Source organism: Sabethes cyaneus, chromosome 3 (assembly GCF_943734655.1).
Source record: "Sabethes cyaneus chromosome 3, idSabCyanKW18_F2, whole genome shotgun sequence".
In the NCBI taxonomy this organism is placed as follows: domain Eukaryota; kingdom Metazoa; phylum Arthropoda; class Insecta; order Diptera; family Culicidae; genus Sabethes; species Sabethes cyaneus.
Genome location: NC_071355.1, coordinates 10,524,945 through 10,544,365, shown reverse-complemented (window position 1 = coordinate 10,544,365; position 19,421 = coordinate 10,524,945). Strand labels below are relative to the sequence as shown.

The following is a 19,421-nucleotide window of genomic DNA, read 5'->3' as shown; positions in this document are numbered from 1 at the left end:
TTCTTTGGCATAGCTTTGGTTTTAAACTCTTTCACTAGCCACTTTGTTACTTTTTCAGTAATAGCTTCTCTATTACGGTTAATTCGTAGCAGAAGCTGTTTAAGTTTTCGTTCACACTGTTCAGCTCTCTTAGTTCTTATTTTTTTCAGAAAATTGATACAAAAAGAAAAGGGGTTATGTTTTGCTAATTAACTAACTTCAAATGTAAAGAGTAACATTTTAATGTCTTTACATTGAGCTTGCTGTAAAGATTATTAGTGCTATTTTTTACCCATTCCCTTTTCATTCTTTAAACGATGTTACTAGAACTAACAATGTCTTCTAGTTATTATTCATTTTTTGAAGGATCTTCAAAAAAATGAGAAATAGGAAAGCACATGAATATCATGAATAAAGCACGCAATTTATTCTCAGTGTGCAGTGCTGTCACTTTAACTTGCAGCTTCTTGCATCACGCATCCACTGCATCGATCAGCTGTTTTGTTTTCCGCAGCAGTTAGCCGGATTTTATTTACGTTCACGTTCTCGTTCCGTTCGGTCGATTCTGCAGCTTGCGGCGCGCTTAAATATACTTTGTTTTTCACATTCTCTGCTGGCTAGCAGAATGCACTCCACTTGGGCATAAGCAAGCACAGCACATCAAAGTTTCATATTCATTACAAAGTCTGCTGCTTGCAAAGAAAGTACATTATCCAACTACAATTAGGGTGAAAAGTTTGCTCGTTCGGGTGTTCGTGTATCAATTTTATTCCAAAATCATTGTGCTATTTTGGCTGATAAAAGCGAGACAAAAAGTGTCATCTCATCGGCTCCGGACCGGACTGCTGCCGTCTGTACAGTGGCGTCAGTCAGTTGTTAGTTGTGTTTCATCCAGAAAGCATTTCCCAGCAGAAAGCAAGCAATGGCCAGTGGAAAGTATAATTTTGCGATTGATCGTGGAGGAACCTTCACCGATGTCCTCTGTATAACACCGGAGGGGAGCATTCGAACGCTGAAGCTGCTCTCGGTGGATCCGGCCAACTATCCGGATGCACCGACCGAGGGAATCCGCCGGATCCTCGAGCAGGAAACGGGACGTTCCCGCACCGAGCAGGGGCTGGTCGATACCGACCGGATCGGATGGGTCCGGATGGGCACGACGGTCGCTACGAATGCGTTGCTCGAGCGAGCAGGTGACCCGGTGGCCCTGGTGGTTAACCGTGGCTTTCGTGATTTGCTGCAGATTGGAAACCAGGCACGTCCGAGCATCTTTCAGCTGGTGAGTATGAGTACAATACCAACGACAGACAGTGCGCAGACAGATAGGTTCTGTTTGCTGCAGATAACGGGGTTGACGGGATTTGTTTTCTTACTAAACAACTGTGTTAGTGTGCATCAATAAAGTGAGCCTTAGGAGGTTAGGAAACCAAATCAACAGTAGGTTTAGTGGCATTTGCAACTTACCTAGACAATCATAAGTAGCTGGGACTGTTGTTTTTAAGTAACGATAAACCGCCCGCATTTGCGCTGTATGATGGAACACTTATCTCATGGTCGTTTGATAACAGATTGGAAGTTTCATGTACGACCGCTGAATATGTTTAACTTTGAAGCTTATTTTTGCGAAAGGTCCTTTTGTTCCTGTTGAAATGGAGCAGAAAATGCCTTAATATTTAATTTAATTTAATCAGATACTTGCCTGAAACGTTTACAACTGCATAATTCAAATATATTAACTATTGAAATTAATAGCGTGGTTGTAAAACATGTTAATTGTGCTCCTACCAAGTTCCGATTCACTTCGATATTTACGATGTGAAAAAATTTGTTGAAATTATTTGTAGGATCCTGGATTGCTTTGATAGCACAGTTAACGCAAAAATCAAAAGCATGGTGAGTATAGCATACTCACCTTCATCATCGCATCTAATTCTAAAAGCATAAAACACAGTATTGGGACGAAACAATATACATATTTCGAATCGAATAATTTATAATTACTGAGAATATAACTCGTAAAAAATCGATTTAATTCACCTGGTGGTGAAAGTAATCTTCGTTTTACCACCATACCATACTAAGTATGTCTTGTTATTTGAGATACCGAGATCTTTCGTTCGAAACCGATTGCTTCTGTCCGTCCAGCTTAAAGCTCAAACAAGGCTGATCCACTTGTAAACGCTCTAAAACAAGTTTTCTTAAGGCTCCATCTAATTCGCAGTTTTACACACGGCTAGACTGTTCTAGACCCTACAAAGCTTTTTCTAACGATAGATCTGCTTTGAGTCACCTGCATATCCTTACTTACTCGCCTAATTGGCCTTACGTCTTATCTAGAAGGCCTGCGCAGCATGAATTCTCTATGTATTTTGGTCCATGGCAGCTGGTGTCCAGTTCCGGTGCTCACCAGATCTCACTCCACCTGCTCTTGCCACCTCACTCGCTGTGCCCCTCTTCGTCTCCGTCCTGCCCTACGTATCCGTCCAGCTTTAACCACTTTCTGAATACTTGATTCACCGTAGAGACGCGCGAGCTCGTAGGTCATTCTTCAGCATTCAGCATCCACGTCGTCAGCAAAGCAGATAAATTGACTGGATTTATTGAAAATCGTGCCCCGCATTTCGATCGCCGCTCGTCTTATAACACCTTCAAGCACAATGTTGAATAGCAGGCAGGAAAGACCATCTCCTTGTCGAAGTCCCCTGCGAGATTTGAATGGAGCCGACAATCCACCCGAGATTCTCACACAGCACTGGATCCCATCCATCGTAGCCATGATAAGTCTAGTAAGCTTACCCGAAAAGCCGTTTTCGTCCAAAATTTTCCATAGCTCTTGTCGGTTTACGCTATCATATGCGGCTTTGAAATCGATGAACAGGTGGTGCGTGGGGACTCGGAATTCGCGGCACTTCTGGAGGATCTGCCGCAGGGTGAAGATTTGGTCTGTTGTAGACCGACCCTCCATGAAGCCGGCCTGGTAACTTCCCACAAATCTATTGGCTATTGGCGATAGTCGATGAAAGAGGACTTGGGACAGCACTTTGTAGGCGGCATTCAGGATAGTGATTGCTCGGTAGATAGGGCAGATAACCCCGTCTTTCCACTCCTCCTGTAGTCGTTCCGTATCCCAAATCTTGACAAACAATTGATGCAGACAGCCAGCCAACTTGTCCGGGCCCATTTTAATAAGTTCCGCTCCAATGCCATCCTTTCCCGCTGCTTTGTTGTTCTTCAGCCGCTGGATGGCTTCTTTAACTTCCCTTATCGATGGGGGTGGCACATCTTCGTCGCTTGCTGCACCAATATGGTCACTTCCTCCGCAATCATGGTCTTCCGCCTGCACGCCATTCAGGTGTTCATCGTAGTGCTGCTTCCACCTTTCGATCACCGCACGGTCGTCAGTCAAGATACCTCCATCGTTATCTCTGCACATTTTGGACCGAGGCACGAAGCCGTTGCGAGATCCGTTGAGTCTCTGATAGAACTTCCGTGTGTCATGAAAGCGGTACAGCTGTTCGAGTTCTTCGCACTCCTCCTCTTGGTGGCGCTTCTTCTCCTTGAAGAGTCGGGTTTGCTGCCTCCGCTTCTGTTTGTATCGCTCTACATTCTGACGGGTGGCTCTACGCAGCATTTGTACCCGCGCTGCGTTCTTCTCAACCAATATCTGCTGGCATTCCTCGTCAAACCATTCGCTACGTCGATTTGGTGCCACACGGCCTAGGACGTTCTCCGCTACGCTGTTAATGGCTGTTTTCACGGCATTCCAACAGTCCTCAAGAGGGGTTTCATCTAGCTCACCCTCTTCCGGCAGCGCGGTTTCCAGAGATAACGCATAGTTTTCGGCGACCTCCGGTTGCTTCAGTCGCGCTAGATTATACCGTGGCGGGCGCCGATATCGTATGTTGTTTACAACAGATAGTTTTTGACGTATCCTTACCATCACTAGGTAATGATCCGAATCAATGTTAGTGCCTGGATAGGTTCTGACGTTGATAATGTCTGAAAAGTGCCGACCATCTATCAGAACGTGGTCGATTTGTGATTCTGTCTGGTTGGGTGATCTCCAGGTGTACCGATGGTAGAGGTTATGCTGGAAGAAGGTACTACGTATGGCCATGTTCTTGGAGGCGGCGAAGTCGACAAGTCTTAGACCGTTTTCGTTCGCTTTCGGGTGAGCGCTGAACCGTCCAATCACCGGTTTGAATTCCTCCACCTGATCAACCTGAGCATTACAGTCCCCGATGATAATTTTGACATCATGTATTGGGCAGCGGGTCGTATTCACGCTCCAACTGCGCGTAGAATTCCTCTTTGTCATCATCAGTACTTCCGAGGTGGGGGCTGTGCACGTTAATTATGCTTATATTGAAGAATCGGCCCTTGATTCTTAATCTGCACATTCGGGGGTTGATCGGCCACCACCCGATCACCCGCTTCTGCATCTCGCCCACCACTATAAAAGCTGTGCCCAGCTCGTGTGCATTGGCGCAGCTCTGGTAGATGGTATGACCATCTCTATACGTACGTACCATCGTTCCTTTCCAGCATACCTCCTGCAGCGCTACGATGTCCAACTTGCAGCTCTTCACTTCTTTAGAAAGCACGTGGGTACTTCCGAGGAAATTTAGAGACCGACAGTTCCATGTTCCTAATTTCCAATCGTTAGTCCGTTTTCGTCGCCTGGGTCTTTGCCGATTGTTCCGATTAGAGTTATTATTATTACTTACGTAGTCCATTGCTTTGATTTTTTTAGTGGTTCAGGCTTGCAAAGTCCGCAACCAACCCCACAGTATCGCCGGAGGGCCAACGTAGCTCGAAGGAGCCCTTCTCCCCTGTCAGCATACGACCTTGGTTTCCACCGGGGTTGGTTACCCGATCTCCACCGTGGTTGCTCGTATTCCGGCTGGTACCACGAGGAGGTAGGGGTAGGAGTTGCTAGGTAAGAGGCTGTGGACCACTGTGGGGTCTATTTTATGTCCAGTGCACAAGGCACCGATGCACATAGGAGTATTTGCCCCAAAAAGCTGACCAAAATTCTAAATAGCTTCTTTCCAGTCGATATTGATAAAACATGATCAGAAATTAAATATTTCCCAATTCTGCATAAAGAGTTAAAGAAATTGCCAACTAATCCCCTGTAAAGTGCAATTCGTATCTTTCTTTTATGTTTATAAAAACCGATTAAGAACATAACCATTTATTAGGTGTTGGGATGTGTGTATGTATGTGTGTCTGTATGTATGTGTGTCTGTATGTATGTGAGCTAGTAGAGGTGTATGTGTGATGTAAAAGTGCATGTATGTATGTAAATGTGTAGGTGTGTACGTATACGTATAGAAGCATCACATTCTAGTCTTCTGTTTCATAGTCGCTGCATTTATCATGTTCTTCAGTTTGAAATTGATTTGCCTCCAACATCTTCAACGTTTCGGTCGAAAAAGGTTTGCTTTTTTTCTGGGTATCGGCCTTGAACTACTAAGCAATGGATCCGAACTAAGCAGAAGTCTATTCAAAACATCTCTGTTGCATTGTATTGTTGAAAATTTCCTACCAAAGTTTTATTTAGTACAGTATATTGTTTTTTACTAAGAATAATTTAAACATTTAAACATTTAAACACCTTCCGAAGTTTAGTCTGTAATTTCGAAAGTGTTTGAAACCGTGAATACATAATATGAGAATAAAAGAAAATTAAAATGAACTAAGTCCATCATGTACTTCCTCGAATCACTCTAGAAGTCGATGGCAAACCCAATAGAAGTCAAATCATATACCTTAATGACCAGAGCCGAATAGCTTCCGTTAACCTGCGCGAAAGTGGTCAGTTTACTGATTTGATGTTCGGACGATAGTCATTAATACGGTACATGTACGGTAACCATAATGAGGGTTCTCCGTAACATTGAATAACATCTTTTTCTCTATAAATGACTTTGAACGAGTGTGTGAAATGATTCAGGACGAGACAAACGCAGACTGTGACTGTTACCGGCGACCTGCAAGTATGCCTTTCTTACCCCGTTAGAAAGGTGCCGGTTTTACTCTCATGGCACGTTTTTTAAGAAGACGATTTTTATACATTTATTAATCATATTTCTACTTAAATCTCCCCGATGAAAAACAATACCAGCTAGAATATATAAAATCTTAAAATTTAGTTTGAAACTTCTTCTGAGAAATAAAGCTTAAAACCTACTCGCGAAAAGTAACAATGGGCTGCGCATCAGCGACACACGCGTTTGTTTTGTTTATTATTTTGATATTTGACGATTTATAGCAAGCTCGATCTGTTTTAAAACATCTGAAATAATGATTACAAACATGTTGAGTGTTTAATAACACAATTGATTAATGCATTCTAGTAAAACTCTATGGGTGCTGGTCTTATCCCCTGTGCCGGTCTTACCCGCACGACTCCTACATTAAAATAATTAAATGTCTAAAAAACGACAAAGCGGAACCATGCGGAAGATTTTTCGATACCACTATATTCTGTGATGTTTGACCTATCTAATGGTGATTGAAATTTTGCCGGGACATGCTCGGAAGGTTACTAAAACATTGATTAAAGTATCAAGATCTTACCACAATTTTTGGGGTAATTTTCGTAATCACTATTCGTATCGAAGACATTCATTTATTTTATGCAATTATACATGAAAACTATTGAAAAACATTCTTCTTTGCTAATAAATACTTACCCATGGTAAATAGACACTATTTCACTCGGATTTTTAGGTTTTTGCACCAACGAGCGGAAGAACGCATTTTAAAAGCGAAAAAATTTACTGCCGAATGGCGTTCTAAATAGGCAGCTTGCTGAGCGAAGAAAAGCATGAATTCAGTTCAAAATCATACTAACGTGACTAGTAGACTATGCTGAGATTACAGATACTACATATAAATAAAAATCATGCATTTCATATTTCGGACTTATGGCCAACTTTTTGGGCCAAATACTCCTATGTGCGATGGTACGCATTACCAAGCCGTTTACCAGCCGTATACCTCACAGTTGGCCTGGCCGATTAAACGTTTACAATGAAGATTCTGATATTTTGCAAATGTTAATACAGACAAGGAAATAATTTGAAATATTTCTATGATTAGAAATAATTAAAATTATTTCCAGGAATCCTTTATTGTGGCTGTGTTTGTATTATTAAGAATAAGAATAAAGGATATCCAAAACTTGCTTGTGCATTTACTAAACACCCACTCCAGTTCACGTAAGGAAATATTTTCAACAAAATCCTTCCAGCTTTTCTCTTTAGCCTCTCGAATGACTTTCCTAGCACTATTGCGTTCTTTCCGGAATCGTATCAGTGCTTCTTGGCGATTGGAGTCATCAGTCGCAAAGACCTAAGAGCTTTTCGGCGACTCTTAATTGTGCTTAATTGTGAATGCATGCTATAGCAGAGTTTAATATTATTTCCGAGATGGCTTCAGAAGAGTAGTCTATATTTGGGTCGATCGCAGTATTAATTTGACGACGAAACTTGGACCAATCAGCCTTTTCAAAAATCCATTTTGCTGGGGACAATCCATGCGTAACACTGTGAGCTCTGGAGTCAAGAAAATCGGAAAATGATCACTACCGTGTAGGTCATCTTCAACATGCCAGTAAAGACTGTTTGTGGGGTCTGAGGACAATTTCAAATTTACAGCAGCCTGTCCCCCATTGGCGAGCGATAGAAAGCGTCATTCAAAATATGCATGTCATAGTCACTAATTATCCCTATTACAAATTTTCCGCGAGCATCAGTTGTCTGGCATTTATAATTATAGGGGTATTGCAATTATCTCTTGTATTCCAAAACTTTTTGAAGCAATTGTCAATAAGAAGGCATTCTCGCAAATAAAAAATAGAATTACTCATACACAACATGGTTTCTACAAAGGACGCTCAACCACAACAAATTTACTCGAGTTTGTTAACTTTTCGCTTAACGCAATGGATAATGGAAACTACGTTGAAGCCTTATATACCGACTTTAGTAAAGCCTTTGATCGTATTGACATACCAATGCTTCTCTTCAAATTGCAAAAAATAGGTATACATCAAGAACTTTTAATATGGATCGAATCATATCTCACATACCGCCAGCAAATTGTTAAATTTAAAGGAAAAACATCTAATCCCATTCATGTCACTTCTGGAGTCCCTCAAGGGTCTCATTTAGGACCGCTATTGTTTATTTTATTCGTTAATGATATCTCATTCGTTCTCAAGAATATAAAAATCCTTATTTACGCCGACGATATGAAATTATACTTAGAAATAAAAAATGAGACAGATGTCAACACATTTTGTAACGAAATTCAAATTTTTTATAATTGGTGTAAGAAGAGCTTACTTCAACTAAACGTGAACAAATGAAAATTAATTAAATTCAGTAGGAAACGAAATACACCTATAACCAACATCTCCCTTGGAGATCAAATGATAGAAAATTGTGAACGAATTAGAGATTTGGGAGTTATTCTAGACTCAAAATTAACGTTTATAGATCACTATAATACAATTACTTGTAAAGCAAGCAACATGCTCTCTTTCATAAAACGCTTTAGCTTTAATTTTCGAGACCCATACATATTAAAAACACTTTACATTTACTACGTTCGTTCAATTCTTGAGTACTGTAGCGTGGTATGGTCTCCGTTTGCCGATGCACACATAAATAGAATAGAATCAATACAAAAACAATTCTTGTTGTACGCACTCCGTAACGATTTGGACGAGCCTTCCTCTTCCGTCATATGACGACCGCTGCAAGCTTGTAAATATCGAAACATTAAAGGCGCGTCGTGAATTTGCAATGGTCTCATTTGTTAATGACATAGTCTCACAACGTATTGACTCTGCCGAACTTTTATCTAAATTAAATTTTTACGTACCTACTAGAAATTTACGTGTTCGTACACTATTTGCCACGGATCATTATCGAACTAATTATGCTAAATTCGGGCCCATAAATCAAATGATGGTGCTATACAACCAACATTGTAATTTTATTGACTTCACAATTGAAAAAACCAAATTGAAGCAATATTTTAGGACAATAAGTAATTCAAGTCAATAACAACAGAAAACTAGCAGAAACGAGCAAACATAAATACAGGTATACCTCGATAGTACGTACACCCGCACATCGTTTAGCGTACGTACTATCGAAACGTACGTACTATCGAATCACAATTTTTAAGGTAAAGTATTATTTTTATTATACTAAATATTGTCTAAAATTTCCAAATTAGGTAGATCAGATCAGATATTATAAAATAAATAATGATCTTAGTAAAATTATTTTGTAAAAAAACTACAAATGTTAAAAAATAGTTGAAAAGTAAAGCAAAAGGAATCCAAAAATACCTATTTTTTCAAAATTCTCAAATTGAAAATTTACATATTTTAATCGAATAAATCTAGGTAAAGGTTTGGTACATAGTTGTAAATATATGCTAGAATGAGGAAACATGACAAGAGGAGCTCAATAGCCGTCATTCGGGATATTTCATTCCAAATCCACTAATATCAATCGAGTGAGCTTCCAGTCTATATGCTGGACACTGAGTGAGTGCTATGAACAGAAAATAGTTAACTACAATAATCGAAGCTTCAGCTGTAGGCTGCGTAAATTGGAGAAGTTCCTATAAGGCTGCTTATCTGCGTAGGAAAGCTTACCTGTCCCATGTGAATATTGATCGATTTTGATTAAAATACGGAAGTAGCTTATTTATATCCTAATTTACCTTACAAACTGTAATTTAGACGGACTTTGTTCGAAAAATTTTCCAAAAAATATCAAACATGAACAAAAGAAAAGCATAACTGTCCCGTAATAATATTGTCCATTATAAACATTTTCTTTTTGCCAATTTAGGTAACAATATTCTTTTAATTTTCGCCTCTATTGAGTGTGATAATAACTTAACAAAAAGATAATGACAGTAATATTTATTTCTAAGTTTATATCAAAGTTCTACCACGATTTTTTCTTAATCGGCAAAGATTTCACACAGGCACAATTTTCTTCGGCGATGACAGGGAGAAGAGTATTTGATAGAGCGACTTTTTTCTACGTTTCGATTCCACAATGTTAAAGGACATTTTTTTGGTGATTTTTTTTTCATTTGAAAAGTTTTCTAAAAATAGCTCGTGTTATTTTTTCCACAGCAGAGCATACTTGAAGTTCGAAATTCAAACTTCATCAAGTTTGTATTTAGCAGTGAAGCTGCCCTTTTTTGAATATAGTCTTTCGAATGCCTTCGATATATTGGGATTTATATTGCTCTTTGCATTGAAAGTTGGATTTTGAACACACTTGTTCAGTCACACATTTTGTAGGTGAGAAAAGTTGCCAAAATTTCGTAGGAAAAACCAATGAATCTTGATTGATTCCTATTTGAACTCTAATGCTTATGTAGAGTTGTTATCGACGCCAAGAATAATATAAAAATTGTTTCTAAATACATAATTCTACCCATAATTCATAACTTGAACAAATATGCAGCATATATGAAATAAATGAAAAATTAAATACTATTTGTTTTTCCTACAACTGGTACTGGCGCCACTGCTAAATCAAACGTCAGCTCAGATGGGAAAGTTGCAATGATGGGAAATGCCGACCCAATCTATAAGGATTATTGATAAAGTTTTCTTATCGTTAATAATTAATAACGATAATATGACAGTATAAGCAAAAATACGTAAGAAATAGATCAAAAATGTTAAAATAATAACAAGCCAAGAAGAAGATTTCACTTGCACTTTATAACTGTGCAGTCCAATTGAGTGCGAAGAGCGCAATAAATTGTGTATTTCGAAACCAGACCGCGACGTCTTTCTTGGCTTCTTTAATCACGATCTTAAAGTCGTGAAATATTATTGGAGCGTTCCGATTGCGCATACATTAGCATAGGAACTATCTTCCGCCATGTACTGGTAAAAATTTAAAAAAATACCTGTGAGACAGACATGCTTTTATTTAGCAAACGCTTGTAAATAAAAGCATAATTGTCCAATCTTCGAAATTCTGAGAAAAAAAATGCATTTGTGTTTAACTTTACAACCAAATTAATGTGGATAGTTTAATTACTAGTGTAACGTAATTTTTTCTCCGAAGAAAGTAAAATAATTCTTGTATAATGACGACAACATATATTCTCCCGTCGCAGTTGGGAAGAATGCGAATCGTAGAAAAGGTGAATTCTCTGAGCAAAACTGCAAAATCTAGTAGCGATTATGAGTCTGCCCGGAATGCTTAAATAACTGTTATTTAGAACGCATATTTGATTAATTTACTATTTAAGAACTATTTTTAATTTTAAAATAATGGTTTTTTACATTATAGAAATAACTACCGTGGACGCACCATACTTGACGCGGGTCCAAAGTTGACGCACTTTTCAGAAATTTTCTATAATAACTTATCTTGACTATTAATATTTCGCAAAAGTGTACCTTTGACACTTTGTTTACACTTATGAAACGCATTCATGCCATAAAAAGCTTTTGATTGGTCATTTATAATTGTAAATAAAAAATAAACAGAAAGGGTGTTTGTCAAATGCGCCATTTTTTTCCTACCTTAGCACAAACGCTAAAGAAACACTCAACTATGTTTTATATTTTTTGACGCGTAAAAGTGCTTTTTTGTTCTAATATCTTCGAAAACTGTTAAAACTTAAGTATTATTAATATATTGTATACGTTATTCGAACTGTAAAAGCTTTTTAGCTTATTTCTGGACAAAAATGTTTTGCGTCAAATTAGGCTCTTAGTGTTCCTTATTATTTACAGAGTAAGATATAAAAAGTATGTCATCTATTCCGACACTAAATATCTCGTAAGTCACCAAGAAAGATATTTGTTCAACAGTTTACCGTCCCATTAGGTGTTACAGAGGCCACAGTTCGTCGGAAAAAGCTGCAGAAAACACTTTCCCAGGGCAAACATATGGTTTTAGCGTTGGAGAGGAGGTCCTATAAACTGTAAATGACTTGTTTTGCTTATGCGTAAAATCAAGTTCCCCAAACGGGTAGGGCAATCAAAAATATTAGTTTAGGTTAAATTAGGACACTTTTTTTGTTTGTCTGACCGATCCAACCCCGCAGTTACTGCAGTTTCCGGTAAGTGGCTAATTTAGTTTTTCCTGCGACACCCTGAATCTTGATACTTTCCTAGCTGTCATTCAAAACAATGTATAACTGTTTTAGGAAAGTCATTTCCAGAATTTTCATTGTTAAACACAAATTATGCCAGATTTTTGATTAGCCTGGTTGTGTTTGCAATATAAACATATCGGCTGAGGGCTGTCCCAATTCTCCCAACGTTTTCGCAAAAACTGGGGTGAAATATATCCACACAAATAACGAAAACCTTGTGTAACTATTTAAAATAATGCGCAATTATCTAAAATACAAAATACATCGTCGTTTTTGTTAAATTATACTAATTTTCCAAGTGCGTCAAATAAGGAACATTTCGCGTCAAATAAGGCACGTTGCAAAATTCATGCGTCAATTTAGGAACCCCGAGCGTCTCACAAAAACTTGACAAAATATAAAGAATTCAATGCATATTTACTGTTTGTTTATTTTTTACCTATTCTTTGCTAGTCTAACTATTACTGTGCAAAACCTTGACTTTATTGGCCAAACCGTCATTTTGTAATTAATGTTTAAAATTGAAAATTTCTTAACCGCGTCAAATTTGGTGCTTGCACGGTAATATTATTCAAAAATTTATAATTATTGAAAACGCATTTGCTTGTATTGACTCATAAATATTCATAAAAATGTTTCTGCTTTATATAGAAACTAAAAAAAATCATTGTTGGAAAATGTACGTACTATCGAGGCAAAATGTACGTATTATGGAGGGTACGTATTATCGAGGGTACGTACTATGGAGGTATACCTGTAGAATATGTAATCGATTGATAACATTAGGTTAAGCTTGTATCACGGTCTACACACGATTGACTGCAAATAAATAAAAAAAATAAATATATCTCCCATAATAATGAACGGCTTTGGCAGCTGTGAGACAAGCTCGTTCATTTCGTCTTTTAAGATGTTGTTATCATGGGAAGGAGGAACGTATAGCGATACATATGTGCGTTCTACAGGGATCTGAACTCTAACGGCTAACGCTTGTAAGCTAGTTTTGACTGGGACTCGAGAATCGAGGAAGATCACGTAATACTGCAATGGCCACCCCACTCCAACCAGTATCCCGGGTTGGAGGAAAGCAATAATAACTATAGTCTATGGTAAGAAGGAAACACAATTGGGTTGGCAAAGAGTCTCTTGAAGGCAAATCACGTCAGGCTGATGAAATCGTCTAGCACGGTATCCTCTTATATTCCATTGCATTGCTGTGTTTTTAATACTGTTTTTTGTGTTTGTTTTGTTAGTCTACCTGCATTTGATTTAATTTGTTGGTTAACTAAGCTAGTGTTAGTAATCTTATTATTAACCGATTGGTTTAATTTGAATCGTCTATAAGGAATAGCAAATAGACTTGGAGGTTCTGCATTATTCAATCGACGATTTACCTGTATACTGTGGTTCTTCAGGGCGAGTGGAGATGCAATACCTGTCGTAGATTTCTTGGGGTTTTCCCTCGCGATTGATTTCGGTTGGAGCATACTTATTGAAAGTGTCCTCGTGTCGGTCGTCTAATTTGGATTTGGAAGCCGCTTAACCTCTATGACTCGTTGAGATTTCAGATCCACTAACAGTTCTTCGTCCGTGAGCTGCAGACCGTATGGGCAAGTAACTTTACACTTCCGAACGTTGAGCGTTCCATGGCATACAATGACAACAGGCATTCCATCCATCAACTGTTTCAGATTCGTTAACTTCTCTATCTGTCGAGTTTGCCTGACTTTCAAGACGTAGCTTGCTCCTCTAGCCTCTGGCCGTGCGTCCTCAATTGCACCAACAGCGTTTTCAATTGATTTACGAATAATGAATGGATTATCCGGTAACTTCCCACCATCGTTCCCGTCCGCATGTTTCATCGTCAGTACCGACAATTCTCCGTTACTGGGATCCATCCATTCGGGCATCTTGCGATTAGCTATTGTTCCATCGACCGTTCCTATCGGTGTCTCTCTTTGGTTAGACCATGACATTTTTGTTGCACCTGGCTCAGAGGGGAATAAATCTCCCCTTACCGACTGCGATGGCCCTGAGGTCATCGCAAACTACATTAGTTCTCTTCTCTGACTTTTCTGTATAACAAAACTTCGTCCCAGTCGCTTACTTTCGCACTATAGAGGTTAATCTTCTATTGTTTTATTGATAATAGAATTTAGATGGCCACTCGCGGTAACACTTTCTGTTTATTAATTATCAGACTTTCGCTTCTTGATCAAAATGTCTGGATCGAGGATGGACTTCTCACCAAGAACTCCGACAGAAGAGCCTCGAAACTATTGACTTTGTCCAAGATAGCACACGCACGTCTGTGCGCAACCGAAGTGTATCGAACAACGAAGCTAATAACATCAAAATAACGCAATCTTTACCTTCTCTCTTCCAGAACATCCAGAAGCCGTCCAACCTGTACCGGGAGGTGGTCGAAATCGACTGCCGGCTGGTACCGGCTCAACGCGACACCTGTCAGCTCGAGCACAGCTGGCCCGAGCTGGTGGGTGCTTCCGGTGCCTGCTATCTGGAGATGGCCCCCATCGACGAGCCCGCGGTACGTGCCAAGCTGGAAGAGGTGCACGCCAAAGGTATCACCTCGCTGGCCGTTGTGCTTGCGCACAGCTATGCCTGCCCGGATCACGAGCTGCTGGTCGGGGCGATCGCGGAACAGATCGGTTTTCGTCACGTTACCCTGTCGCACAAAGCGATGCCAATGTGTCGCCTGGTGGCACGCGGTTTTACCGCCTGTGCGGAGGCCTATCTAACGCCGCACGTTGAACGGTATCTCGCCGGATTTAAGGCTGGTTTCAAGGATCAACTGCACGGTGTGGACGTGCTGTTTATGCAAAGTGACGGTGGACTGACTAGGATGGAAAACTTTCGCGGTGCGAGAGCTATCCTGAGTGGACCGGCTGGCGGGGTGGTTGGATATGCGGTAACTGGTGCTAGGGATTCTGATGGACAGCCGCTAATTGGGTTCGATATGGGAGGAACTTCAACGGATGTTTCCAGGTTTGCTGGGACGTACGATCATGTGATTGAATCCACAACCGCTGGCGTTACGATTCAAGCCCCGCAGTTGGACATCAATACGGTGGCCGCCGGTGGCGGTTCACGTCTGTTCTTCCGATCGGGTTTGTTCGTGGTGGGCCCCGAATCGGCTGGTGCTCATCCGGGTCCAACGTGCTATAAGAAGGGTGGTCCGCTGACCGTGACTGATGCAAATTTGATTCTCGGACGATTACTGCCGGAGTATTTTCCGAAAATTTTCGGTCCCAGTGAAACGGAGGCGCTGGATTATGTCGCAACTAAGGAAGCTTTCGTCGTGCTTCAGCAGGAGATCAATCGTCACCTGCTGGAATCGGGCGAACGGGAACGGCCTCTAACGTTGCAGGAAATTGCGATGGGTTTTGTACGTGTTGCGAACGAGGCCATGTGTCGGCCCATCCGGGCATTGACGCAGGCACGCGGACTGGACACCTCCAAGCACGTGTTGGCCTGCTTCGGTGGTGCCGGTGGACAACACGCTTGCAGTATCGCGAAAGAACTTGGAATGAGTAAGGTTTTGGTGCACAAATATGCCGGAATTCTATCGGCCTACGGTATGGCTTTAGCAGACGTTGTGCACGAGGTCCAGGAGCCCGCTGGGCTCGCTTTAAGCGAGGATAATCGTTTGGCTATAAAAGAGAAGCTGGACGAACTGAGTCAATCCTGCAAGGCGCATCTTGCCGGGCAAGGATTTTCCGATGAAGCAATCGTTTTGGAACCGTATCTTCATTTGCGCTACGAAGGAACGGATTGCGCACTGATGTGTTCCCCTGACAAGGTCGTCGATAATCAGGAAAACTACATCTACACATATGGAGATTTTGAGAAAACATTTTTCAATCGGTACCGAAGCGAGTTTGGCTTTGTGTTGGAGCAGAGAAAAATAATTGTCGATGATATTCGTGTTCGCGGCTCCGGACGGTCGTCGGTGTTTGAGGAAGCAACTATTCCGGAGGCGGACGGGCCGATTTATCCGGAGAAAACTACGACCGCTTTCTTCGAAGAAGGACAGCTCGTAACGCCCGTCTTTGATTGTTCTAAACTACGCAACGGGCACACCGTACAGGGACCAGCAATACTGATTGATAAACTTTCCACCATCGTCATTGAACCGGACTGTCGGGCGCTGGTAACGCCCAAAGGGGATCTAATTATTGAGGTTGGCTCATCAGCCGGCAGCAAGCGCATCGATGATCGACTGGATGCGGTTCAGTTGAGCATTTTTAACCATCGATTCATGAGCATCGCCGAACAAATGGGTCGCGTACTGCAGCGGACGGCCATCTCCACTAACATCAAAGAGCGGCTGGATTTCTCCTGTGCCCTGTTTGGCCCAGACGGTGGTCTGGTAAGCAACGCACCACATATTCCGGTACATCTCGGCGCAATGCAGGAAACTGTCCAGTACCAAATCAAAGTTCGCGGGGAAACCCTCAAACCGGGTGACGTTTTACTCTCGAATCACCCGCAAGCGGGTGGTTCTCATCTTCCGGATCTAACGGTGATTACACCGGTTTTCTATCCGGGAATTCCGAAACCGGTATTTTTCGTGGCCTCTCGTGGTCACCACGCGGACATTGGAGGAATCACTCCGGGTTCGATGCCACCGCATTCGAAATCCCTCTCGCAAGAGGGAGCAGCTTTTAAATCGTTTCTTCTGGTTGATGGAGGAGTGTTCAAGGAAGCGGAAATCGTCGAGCGTCTCAGTACTCCGACCAGCGCGCCGGGCGCGGTCGGTACCAGAAATTTGTCCGATAATCTGTCCGACCTGAAGGCCCAGATAGCCGCCAACCAGAAGGGCATTCAGTTGGTGGCGGAACTGATCGACAGCTATGGGTTGAACGTTGTCCAGGCCTACATGGGCTATATGCAGCAGAATGCCGAACTGGCCGTGCGGGATATGTTGAAAGAGATCGCCAAAGAGACGAAGATGAGGTTTAATGCTGCGTTTCGGTAATTTTGATTATCGTTCACTGAAGTTTGACTTCTTTCAGAACTGGATCAACGATCCTGGAAGCAACGGAATACATGGATGATGGTTCGCCGATACGTTTGCAGGTTTCGATTGACGAAAAGGAAGGCTCCGCAGTTTGTGATTTTAGGTGAGATTTCGATTCCAGTAGAACTTCAGTATAATTCGGGTTTTGTTTTTTTTTCAGTGGTTCCGGTCCGGAAGTGTACGGCAACTGCAATGCACCGCGTGCCATCACGCTGTCCGCGCTGATCTACTGTTTGCGCTGCATGGTTGGGCACGACGTGCCCCTGAATCAGGGCTGCTTGGCACCGATCAGTGTCATTATACCGAATAACTCCATTCTGGATCCGTCGGACGATGCGGCGGTGGTCGGTGGCAATGTGCTAACTTCGCAACGCATTGTGGATACGGTTTTCAAAGCATTCCGCACCTGTGCCGCTTCGCAGGGATGCATGAATAACATCACTATTGGGGACGAACGCTGGGGTTACTACGAAACCGTTGCCGGTGGCAGCGGAGCTGGCCCCGGTTGGCATGGCACGGGAGGGGTGCACACCCACATGACCAACACCCGGATCACGGATCCGGAAATACTTGAACTACGCTATCCGATCATTTTGAAGAAGTTTTCACTGCGTGATGACCAATCCGGAGGCGTTGGACTGTACAACGGGGGCGAAGGCGTTCAGCGAGAATTGCTGTTCCGCAAACCGATGACGCTGTCGGTTTTGACGGAAAGACGAACGCTGGTGCCGTACGGAATGGCCGGAGGGGGACCAGCCAAAACCGGACTGAATTTACTCGTGAAAAAAGATCGCGCCATTAATTTGGGCAGCAAAACAGCCGTTTGCGTTGAGACGGGGGTAAGTCCCACATTATTAAGCCTAATTTAAATGAGATTAAATCAATTCATTTCAATCGATAGGATATTTTCTCGATGAAAACTCCGGGAGGCGGCGGGTACGGCCGACCATCTTCGAATGCATTCCCGGTGCTCGATCTGATCGATGACGATCCTTCGAAGGCGTTCATCGAGCACGGTAGCGTTTACGAGTATCGTCTAGCACAGGAGTCCGTTTGATGGCACGATGTAGGTTTCAATTTTAACTTTTATTTAGTGTTGATTGTTGTATTGATTATAATTGTTGTTGTAATGTTCAAATAGGACCAAACAGTTGTTGTTGAGTGCCAAAAGTTTTATTCGCTAGGTAAGAGGAAATGATATTTCGAAGCGTCCCTGATAATCGTTCATATCGTATACTCTGACTCAGGATAGGAAATACTATAGATTAGACAAGGAAACATTTTACAAATGTAGCTTTAGGAGACTTGTACCTTCCGACGGTGTCAATCGTCGTCTTGGATTTGCCAATCACATTGATCGAAAGAAACAAGCACAAAAAATGTAACAATAGTGTTCCAAAGTGATAAAGGATTTGAACTAGTTGAAGTTTTTTCCATTTAAATAATAATTACCTAATAGTCGTCTTGCACAATTTGATTGTACGCTCAGTAAACAGTTTTGCGGTTGAACCGAAAGTCTTACAATGTTTTAAGTATAAATATAGCAGCCCTACTATACCGACTGACTGTTTATTAATTCATGTTCATGGATGTGTTGCATCCAATACTTGCATGCAAGTTAATCAACGTACAATATCCAAACCAATGTCAGTAATCGTCTGATGACAAAATTTTTAATTTTTATGGTCAAAGGAAAAATCAATTTTTATTTCCCCTTGAAAATTGTATTCTGATTTTTATGCCAGAAGTTAAGTTAGAAATTTTTTTCCCTTAGATTTGACGATTTTACAATGTATGGATCCTGCGTGTGTGCACGGAGAATGAGGCTTCCAGCATACTCTTTCTGGCAAGTACAATTACGCTTACCTCATTCCTCCCACTCACCCATGCCGTGTTCTCAGTACTATGGATGCCGCGGACCAGCCCTCAAGATATTGCAACAACGACTCTGCAATAGTTGCGCCACCCTCTAATGGTATCACCAACTCAACTTCAACAACGGAACGCATTGTAGATAGCATGAGGGAAACCCTCAGTCCTTGTCTTCTATCAAAACGCCGGTGGGATGAACTCCGATATTGAAGACTACCGTCTAGTCGTATCGGATTGCTGCTATGATATCATTGTCATTTGCGAAACGTGGCTTAACTCTCAGACGATTTCCAGGCAAGTCTTTGGATCCGATTACGAAGTTTTCCGTTGTGTGGTGTTCTGATAGCTGTTCGACGTG

The 19,421-nt window shown here is 41.5% G+C and overlaps 1 protein-coding gene across 1 annotated transcript; it reads left to right on the top strand.

Moving 5' to 3' along the window:
* Window positions 1-561: 561 nt before the first annotated feature.
* Window positions 562-18,734, top strand: LOC128741111 (5-oxoprolinase). Its single transcript, XM_053836687.1, has 5 exons — window positions 562-1,258; window positions 14,537-17,127; window positions 17,187-17,294; window positions 17,352-18,030; window positions 18,093-18,734. The coding sequence occupies exons 1-5, from the start codon at window positions 902-904 to the stop codon at window positions 18,246-18,248; spliced, it is 3,891 nt and encodes a 1,296-aa protein (XP_053692662.1). The 5' UTR covers window positions 562-901; the 3' UTR covers window positions 18,249-18,734.
* Window positions 18,735-19,421: the final 687 nt, after the last annotated feature.